We start from the raw sequence: 9,642 nt of genomic DNA, 5'->3' as shown, positions 1-9,642 counted from the left end.
GAAGCCCTTCAGAACCTCCCAATCCTGTGTGCACTGCCTTTCTCCACCTGTGAAGATGGGGATTTACTGGTCCAGTAGTCAGTGTTTGTCAAATAATAGGGAAAAGCATGTCTGTGTTGCAAAACAATAAACTGATGTCACATTGTAAGTTTAGGGTAATAATTTTTTCAGTGTGAAGGTTGGTACCTGAGAATGAAAAACAGTGTGATGAGAAAAGGCACAAACAGCTCAACTAACTGTAACAGCAGAGTAATTCTGTCCCAATTTTTTTTTTTTTAAGTTAAAGACTAGTACTTCAACTAACGACATCGGTCTTCTCCAACTTTGTTTTGTCTCACAGACTTTGAGTCAGGTTGAAAACATGGGAATATTACTTCCCCCACTAAATTGTTTCCCACCCTTGATGTTTCTAAGCAGACTACCTTGGTGCTATTTAAATTAAACATTTATTAACTAATTCATTCAAGTATCAAAGCTGTTGAATTCTTACAGATGGTATTCACCATAAACAAACGCATTTCAAGCAGAGTGTCTTATTGCTATGTATAATCACCAGAAAACAATAAAAATTTTAAATCATGGCTCCATGATGTTGAGAGATCAAAAAGAGATTCTTAAATCAGGAACAATACACTTCAGAATGACGGAGGTTAGTTTTTCTGGGTAAAGGTGCTTTTAGTGGTCAAGAATGTTTTCTTATTTTCTTGGTCTACACTTTGTCCGTCCATCCATCCATCCCACATACCTGTGCCAAACGCAGGCTGAGGCCTCGAGAGACACTGCTTCCCAGCCTCTCTGAGCTTTAGTTCCTAGTGTGCTGGCAGAGTCAGATATTCTGAATTTGTTATCTTTCCCCCTCGATCAAGCTGATTGCTTTTGCTCACGCTTCCAATATCCACTGCATTGCTTACCTGTTCGTGGGAAGTGAAGGTACCTTTCCTCTGGAATTTCAGACAGTCTGGCTGTCTTCAATCCAATTGTAATGGGCTTCTGATCTTTTCACGTCCGGCTCCTCGCCACGTCTCTTCACCTAACTGGCACCTCCTCAAAGAGGTGTCTTTTAACCACCTAACCTGAAATAGTCCCAGTTAGTATCACATCAACCTGTCTTATTTTCACGGAGGCTTTGTCTGGTACTTTTCATTTGCCTGTTTACTCTGTGTCCTTTTCTTCCATGAAAGCTCTTTGAAGGCAGAGAGGGCCCTTATCAGGCAAATTTACCTCTGAATCCTAAAATGGTGCTTGACACACAGCTGGCATTGATTAAATACTCATTGAATGAATGAGTCGATAGATTCCTAATTGACTACTGCTTGAACTACTACAGATAGGGATTCATCCTTACTGAGAAGCTTTCTCTCATCTGTGAAGATTAAATCAGAATTTAAAACTCAGTCTTAACATTAAAAACAGTTTAGAAATGTGGGGAATATCTGGCAGAGAAATAATTTCAGCATTTGCAGTGATGGAAGGAAAGGTTTTCTCTGAAGTAAGCAGCTTGTTGTCCTCTTTATCGTATCATCAGAAAATGCCTGCCTATTTTTGTTGGTTTGCTCAGGAACTGTGCACATCTGGTGTTGGGAACATGGAGCGTTGTTCATTTTAAAGTAAAGCGTTGCAGTAACTCCAGGGGTTGGGAATGGGAGAGAAAATGCCCTAAGAAAATGAAGACAATCTGGAGAAAGGAGAGGGTCTTGTCCTTTAAAAAAAAAAAAGTTCCTTTGGTTCTACAAGAAACTTACCTAAAGGAACTTCTAGAAAGTTGTCAATATGTATGATTTCTAAATAAGCGGACTTTTAGGGGGGGAGAAAGAGAGAGAAAGGAAGGAAGGAAAGAAAGAAAAAAAAAGAGAAGGAAAGAAAGAAAAAGTCAAAGAAATAAAGAAGGAAGGGGGAAAGAAAAGACGGAAGGAAGGAAAGGGAAGGGAAGGAGGGAGAGAGGAACGAATGAAGGAGGGAAGAAGGAGGGAATGAAGGAGGGAGGGAGGAACGAATGAAGGAAAGCAGGCGGCAGGAGCACGCGGCTGTCCCGCCCCAACCCTCTCCAAGAGCCGCGTTCGATCCCTTTAAAGGAGGGGGCGGCCCGGGGGACGCGGGCAAAGGGCGCAGGGCCGGGGGGGCGGGCGGGCGTCCGGTCGGCATGGTAACTCGTGGGTCGGGCCCCGCGCCCGCCTCTGCTCGCTCCGCCCCCCCCCCCCCCCCGCGGGGCCCCCTCTCCGGCCGCGCTCCGGGCGGGGCCCCCGCTGCGCCCCCAGTGCTGACTCGCCCCCAGGCCCGCCTGGAGCCGCTGGCGGAGCTCGGAGCCGCGCAGCCCGCACGCCCCCCCTGCACTTGGTCCCCGCGGCGCCCCAGCCAGCGGGTCCCGGGCCGGCCATGAACCGGAGCCCCGCGTTCGCGCCCCGGAGGGCCGGGTCTCCCCGGAGGGCGGCTGGGGTCGGTGCACGGCGCCAGGAGAGCCGGGACTACCTGCTGCTGGACGCGGGGCCGGGGGACGGCGGCGGGGCTCAGCCCCCGCGGCCGGAGCCGGGTTACCACCGCTGCGGGTGAGTGCTGGGGGGAGGGGTGCGGGGGGTGGCTACCGCCTCTCCTGTGAGTGCGAGGGATGTAGGGGTGCGGGGGGGGGCTACCACCCCTCCTGTGAGTGCGGGGGGTGTAGGGGTGCGGGGGGGGCTACCACCCCTCCTGTGAGTGCGGGGGATGTAGGGGTGCAGGGGGGCTACCACCCCTCCTGTGAGTGCGGGGGATGTAGGGGTGCGGGGGAGCTACCACCCCTCCTGTGAGTGCGGGGGGTGTAGGGGTGCGGGGGGGCTACCACCCCTCCTTTGAGTGCGGTGTGGGGGTGCGGGGGGTTACCACCGCTGCGGGTGAGTGCTGGGGGGCTGTCGGGGGGGGGTTTGCGGGTGCGGGGGGCCTACGACCGCTGCGGGTGAGTGCGGGGGCAGGGGTGCGGGGGGCATCGAGGGGAGCTACCACCAATGCGAGTGAGTGCGGGAGGAGGGTGGGGGGGAGACCACCGCTGCGAGTGAGTGCGGGGTGGCGGGGGGCAAGGGGGAGCTACCACCCGTCGTGTGAGTACGGGCAGGGGTCGCCAGGGGCGGGCGGGGGGAGGGCGCGTCGCTGTGTGTCCCCGGTGAGCGCTCGTGGGCATGTCGGCGGGACTGGGGGAGGAGCGCGACCCCGGGGCGCCCTGTCGGGCGGGTCACGGTCTGGACGGGAGACCGGGGTAGATTCGCGGCCGCTAGACTCGGTCCGCGGGGCGATGCCGGAACTCTTGGGATCTGCGGGGTTCCCGCCCGCCCCTGCCCTGCTTGCGGCCAGCTCGGTCAGCAGGCTGCCGGGCGAGCACAAGTTGGAAGGTATCCCTGCAGGAGTGGACCCGCCCGGCCCTGCCCCTCCTTTCCCCGGGTCGTCCAGCGCCCGACTCTAGGGCACCGACCCGCGGGCTCTCCCCGACCCCTTGGCACCCGGCTCCCACGGAGGGCGCGCAGGGGCGCGGACGTGCGGGGCGGGAGACTCGTCTGCGGTCGCGGTCCCGGCGAGGGGGTCGAGGTCGTCTGCAGCCAGCTCTGAGTAACGAGGGGATTTTACTTAAGAAACTGGAGGTTTTTCTGGGGGGAGGGGAGTGGAATGAGGGCCAAGCCCTCCCTCCCTCCCCAGCCACCCCGAGCGCACTTGTGCGGCCCAGATAGCGTTTCTGCTCCTGTCGCTTGGCTCCTTCTGGTTAGTGTGGCTTCCTGAAGCGTCACTTTCTTTCCGCACGCGGTTCCCGGGTTCCCAGCCGAGAGCCGTTCCGGGAGAGCTGTGTGTGCTGGGGGTGGGGGTGGGTCGTGGGGGTGGAGTCGGGGGTGGGGTCGTGGGGGCAGGCTCCCGGCAAACCCCTGTTATGGACCCGTGTCCTTTCAGTCTTGCTCAGGTCCGCCCAGAGCCCAGGCCTGGTGCCCTTCCCTTTCTCAGGAGAGGTGAGCCCCCGGAAACGGTGCATCTCATTTTTCCCAAGATAAAAGAAATAAGTTGGAACTGGTACCATTCGTCTATGTGCTGGACAATTTGAAAGCATTTACTGTTATCTTTTTTCCTTCTCCAAAAATTAAGATCTATTTCACATACCATGGAATTCACTCGTTTACATTGTACAGGTCAGTGGTTAATTTTCATCGTCCCCAAAAGAAGTCTTGTCCTTGACTTTAAATTAGAAAACACTTCTGTGTCTTATAGCACAGTGTCTCTCACGCTTTAATGGACATACGGATTTCCTGGGAATCTTGTTCAAATGCAGACTGTAACTCCAATAGGGCCTACGTGCAGCCCGATATTCTGCATTAACAGCGATCTCTGAGATGTGTTGAGGCTCCTGGTCCATGGACCACACTATGAGGAGCATGGGGATCTATGCCAAGAAAAACAACCAGGAAAAACAAATCGATCCTGGATATTCTGAATACAGCTATTTTCAAATTTGCTTTCAGGGTATATGTTTAAACCGTAAGTGATTTTTTTTTTTTTAATTGGCTTAGACTTGAGATCTACTAAGCCTGAGGGTTATATATTTAGTAATGTTGTCTGAAGCTAACTTAAACAACTTTAGAAAGCTACATTGCTTTTTAAAAATTAGACTGTCCTATAGACAAAATTTAAATTTTTGCAACTGATCATTCTATAGTCCCTTGTTACTATGTCTGTGAGAAAAATAATTTGATTTTAAAAACTTGTGGTTGTAAATTAGTGGTGAGAGACATTGGTTCCAAGTTGTCGTGTAAACTTTCTCCAATGCTTTATGCAAATGTGATCCCCCTGCCTTACTGATTTGTCTACTTCTTAACATCACCTACTATCTAGAGAGTAAGTATTTTTCTCTCTTAGTTCAGGAATCTCAGACGACTAAATGCATAGACCAGGGCAGTAGACAGATGACACATATTTTAATTGCTTCAATTGGTAATGAACATCGCCTGTATCATGTTGAAGATAGTATGATGAATTTAAGAGTGAACCATATTCTGGAGTAAGACTTGGCTTTTGTCTAAATCTATTATTTCCCAAGATTCTTTATGTTATATATAATTATATTATAGTTTTCATCACTGCTTACTCTGTTTTTCCAGTGGAATAATCTAGTAAGTAAAAATTTAAACTAATCAACAACAGCATTTCCCACCTATGATGTATGAGATCAAGCTTAGAAGACTGCTTCCTTCTGGTGGAGATTAGAAATAAGCCCATCCTTACACTTTTGACTTTGATTTAAACAATTTCATGTCTTTTCCTAGAGTGGGAGGCTTACTATTTGTGAAAGAGGCACTGTGGATTGGGCCTCACCATTTTCTCAAATCATTGAGATTTTTCCTTTATAAGATCACAAATCATTGCAAGTTGTCATTTCTGTGGGATAAATTCTATGACTTTTCCTAAATATTCTGTTTCATAGTTTGTATATGTAGAAAGATTTTTATGTTACATTATTTATATCATGAGGCTTCTATTCCTGAGGATTATGGCAAATCATCTTGTTTGAGAGCAGTTACAGATTTTCAGGACTTAATAGTATAAGTGGTAACATTCAAATGGTGTTTAGAAAAAAAAAAGATTGTTTCTCTTTTTTTTTCCCCAAGTTTTCTCACAAATCAATTAATATACTGTATTTTGATCAGTTTGTAATGGTGATTAGGAGGAAATGGTCCATGTCCTTCCAGGATCCCAGGAGGTATTTCAGAGAGTTATTTCATTTAGAATTTAAAAATATGTCTCTCTAGTCTGTTACTTCTAAACGTGGGGAAGAATCCTGGACGTAAAAAATAATGTGAAGGGTTTCTAACTACTCAGGATCTGAAATACAGTTCCACTAAACTTCTGCTTTGGAAGGACTAATTGGTTAAATGATTGTGAATAATTAAACAGTAAAGTATTCACACACTAAAGCAATGCAGTAGACTGAGATCATCTAAAAAACTCATGATTACAAACACTTAGTAATACTGGATAAAATATTTGACATGATTTTAAAACAGTAACTAATTTTGCAATCAGCCAATCAGTCAGTGAGAAAGGATTATTACCATGTACCTGAAGCAGAGAAGTTGAAAGTCAGAGGGTAGCCTGTGTATGAACGGATGCCGTGGCCGCCCCAGGGATTCTGTGTGAACACAGAAGGTGGAGTTTGACGTCTGCATGGACAGAGATGAAGTGAAGGCCTTGGTCCCAGATAAGGCGCAGAGCTGGGACTGAGACATGCCTGCCTCCTGCATAAACCCAGGACCGTTACTGTAATGAACGGTTAGGCTGGAAAAATGCCACCAGCACAGAGTGAGAACAAGAAACGTTATTAGTGAGAGGCAAAGAAATCTTCCCCTAAGAATTGTGTTCTTTTAGCCTGCATGTCATGTGAGTTTTTGTTTTTGTTTTGCACACCACCTGCTGACCTAGAAATCTTCAAGTAGAAAAATAGCCCTGGGGCTCCTCAAAGAGTAAAACCCAAAACCATCCTGAAAGCTGGAACCAACCACCTAGAGTGTCAAGGACTTTCAAGAAAACAGCAAGCCCGCTGAGAAAATGCTCCCTGAAATACATGACCAAACACCCAGGGAAACAATCAACCAAGACTGAGCGTGACCAGATGATACAGTCCATGAGGCAGAGTCAGCATAAGGCATGACAGCAGTGTTGAAACTTAAAGACTTGACATAATACAACAACATGAAAGAGATGGAAAATGGGTGGGTATAAAATGTTGACAGCATATAAGAAGAAATCATACCCTAAGAAAATAAAAGACTTTTTAAAAAAAAATTTTTTTTTAACGTTTATTTTTGAGACAGAGAGAGACAGAGCATGAACGGGGGAAGGTCAGAGAGAGAGGGAGACACAGAATCTGAAACAGGCTCCAGGCTCTGAGCAGTCAGCACAGAGCCCGACGCGGGGCTCGAACTCACATACCGCGAGATTGTGACCTGAGCCGAAGTCGGACGCTTAACCGACTGAGCCACCCAGGCGCCCCAAGACTTATTTTTTTAAAAACAAATAGAAAGTCTATACATAAAAAATATAGTTTTGAAATAAAAAACTCACTGGAAGGGTTAACATACAGATTATTCATAGCATAATTGATGATAATACCCAGGGTCCAGAGACAGAACTAAATGATAAATATAAACATTGGTGAGTTATGGAGCGAGAAGGGAGGAGGCTCAGAAGGAGAGAATACAGACAACAACGGAGAGGCAACATTTGAATAGATAAGGGGTGATAATTTTCCAGAAATGATGAATTGAAGTACAACAATGTTAGGGCAATGCACAAAACTAAACCCATTTCAACATACCATGTTGAAATTGCAGAACATTAAAGATAAGAGGAAATATACCAAGATACAAATGAACTAGGAACAAGATACTTGAGTGCATAAGTTTTAAAATAAAAATATACACAATGGAAATGCACCCATAATGTATCTTGATTCCTGTTATGTCATGTGTAGCTTGAAAGAACTATGGTTTTTCTTTCATGTAAAAGCATTGTTTATTCTGTATTAATGTAATGTTGTATATACAAAGGGTTCCTTTGCTGATAGGATCTCTTTAAATATGGATATGCATAAAAAGGGATTCGTATGTAGTGGTTTAGATGTCATAGAGAATCCTAGTATCTGTTACGACCTTTCAGAAAACCCATAAAGCAAGACCTGGACTTTGGTTAAGGGTTTGCAGTTTGGGAGCTGCTAGCAGGGGAGAAGGAAATGTAAAAATCACCTTCGGATTTGCTTCCCCTGCATTTAGGAGTGGACATCTGCCCCAGCCTGTTGGATTTACTGTGGGTCTTTTCTAGTTGACCACTTTGGAGATCTGTTTTGCACCACAGAAACTACCCATTTTGTTTCCAAATGTCCTCTGGCTTGAAGTAATAACATCCGCTGATAACAAATTATGATCATGAACATGTTTTTTTAGGGGGTCAGCTTTGTAGGTTGTGGAGTTATTGCCAGATGTACTGAAAGGCCCACATTTATTCTGTAACAGAATGTTACCTCTAGGAAGACGTTGCATCATTTTTTTTCTGGACGGTTTTGTTCCTTGTGTTATAAGAAGTAACTTCATAAGGCAATTCATCTTTGCTCCTAGAGAGTAAATCATAAAATGAAAACATTTTCTTGAGTCCATTCTTGTTTTTCTCACTCCTTTATAAAATATGCTAAATATCATTGGATCCAGTTGGATCAAATTACCACTTGTGATTGCTCTTTGTTTAGGAATCTTCTGCTTTCAGTCCAGGGAGAAGTGCTCATCCAAATGCCAAATTCCAGTTAAACTTTGGCATCTCAAGTTGGTATGCTGTTCAAGACTCTTCAACCCTCGGAACTGATTGACTCATTTCTTACAGAACGTCTGTTGGCAGCGAGCATTCAGGACTGAGTGTTACAGGGAGCAGAACGTCCATGATGGCAACTGTTCTCTACCTGATTCGGGTGACTCAGCCAGGACGAAGGGGAGAAATGATGTTAACCAAGATCATTTACGGTGTAGTGCCAGTGCTGCTTCAGTAGAGGAGGAATCGAAAATATTTACATATATTTGGGGGGAACTAACAGTTTTGAATACCTACCTTGTAGCAGGCCCTTTTCTTGCTATCCTACAAATATAGTTTCCTCTTCAGAGTGGTCACCTGGCTGTTTTTAATGTCCCTTTTATAAAAGACAGTGCAGAAATGTAGACATGTTAAGCGATGCTGAGGCAGTTACACGGCTGGTAGGTCGCTGTGCGTTGGACAGGCAGCACATCTTAGTGCGGGCTGGCTCACGCGGGCAGAGGGCTGTGAGCTTGCTCGGTGGGGTATGTGGTGACATGCGCTCCTGGAGAGCACCCTCGTCATTTCTTCTCCGTCTTCTCATGGGTACTTGAGAGAGCACAGGTGGGCTCTGATCCACTGAAACAAGATTGCTGTCCCATGCTCCTGACATTGGGTTGTACTCTGGGTGAGGGGAGGAGGCAGGAAGGAAGGTTATGATGAGCAGTGACACATATGTTCACCTTTGCCTCGTCTTTCTTTTGAAATCATCATCTGTAAAGATCAAGCTTTATACTCCACTTCTTTCACTAACTTAGGAATCTATTTATTCGTTTACTTCGACCTTGGCCTTACATGATTATGTGTAGTAATAATAAAATTAATAAAGATAAAAATAATAACAATTTATGAGGGGCTTCTAAGTGCTAGGCTCTCTTCTAAGTGCTGCATACCTTTTACCTGATTTAATACTTATTTAACAAGCCTATGAGGTATGCACTGTTACAATCCCTGATAAGAAAGAAGAAAGCACCACAGCAGAGAGGGTAAGTGACTTGCTAAAGATTGCACACTTAGTAGTTGACAGAAAGAGGAAGGAAGAAAGGAAGGAGTAGAAAGCTCTCTTTTATCACTTTTGCAGATAAACAGGGAAACTAGGTTTTAAAACACAGCCAATCTTTGTCACCGAAGGAAAATCGTGAATATACAAAAACTCCATACATAATCTGTAGAGGACTTACTAATTTTACCAGATGGTACATAAACTGATGATGGCTCTTCCGAGATCACAAGAGAGGAAGCTTTCTTTTCGGCTTCATTTCTGCCCGTCATGTGGATGAAGTTGCTTTTGTGCGGTAACGCAGGCTG

General features: G+C 46.1%; 1 protein-coding gene across 4 annotated transcripts in view; it reads left to right on the top strand.

Moving 5' to 3' along the window:
• Positions 1-2,244: 2,244 nt before the first annotated feature.
• TRPC6 (transient receptor potential cation channel subfamily C member 6) overlaps positions 2,245-9,642 on the top strand; it is a 129,903-nt gene continuing 122,505 nt past the window's right edge. For 3 of the 4 annotated variants that reach the window (XR_006193685.1, XM_042905387.1, XM_042905385.1), the window contains exon 1: positions 2,245-2,543. Coding sequence is in view for 3 of the 4 variants with exons in the window: in XM_042905387.1 (XP_042761321.1) it covers positions 2,374-2,543 (170 nt within the window). In the remaining variant the exon portion in view is untranslated. Of the gene's footprint in view, positions 2,544-4,165; positions 4,483-9,642 lie in introns of those variants that run through there. The other variant, XM_042905386.1, reaches the window with a different exon arrangement.

The sequence above is a fragment of the Panthera leo genome, chromosome D1 (genome assembly GCF_018350215.1).
Source record: "Panthera leo isolate Ple1 chromosome D1, P.leo_Ple1_pat1.1, whole genome shotgun sequence".
NCBI classification, from domain to species: domain Eukaryota; kingdom Metazoa; phylum Chordata; class Mammalia; order Carnivora; family Felidae; genus Panthera; species Panthera leo.
The sequence above is the reverse complement of the archived record's forward strand: the minus strand, read 5'-3'. Positions and strand labels throughout refer to the sequence as shown.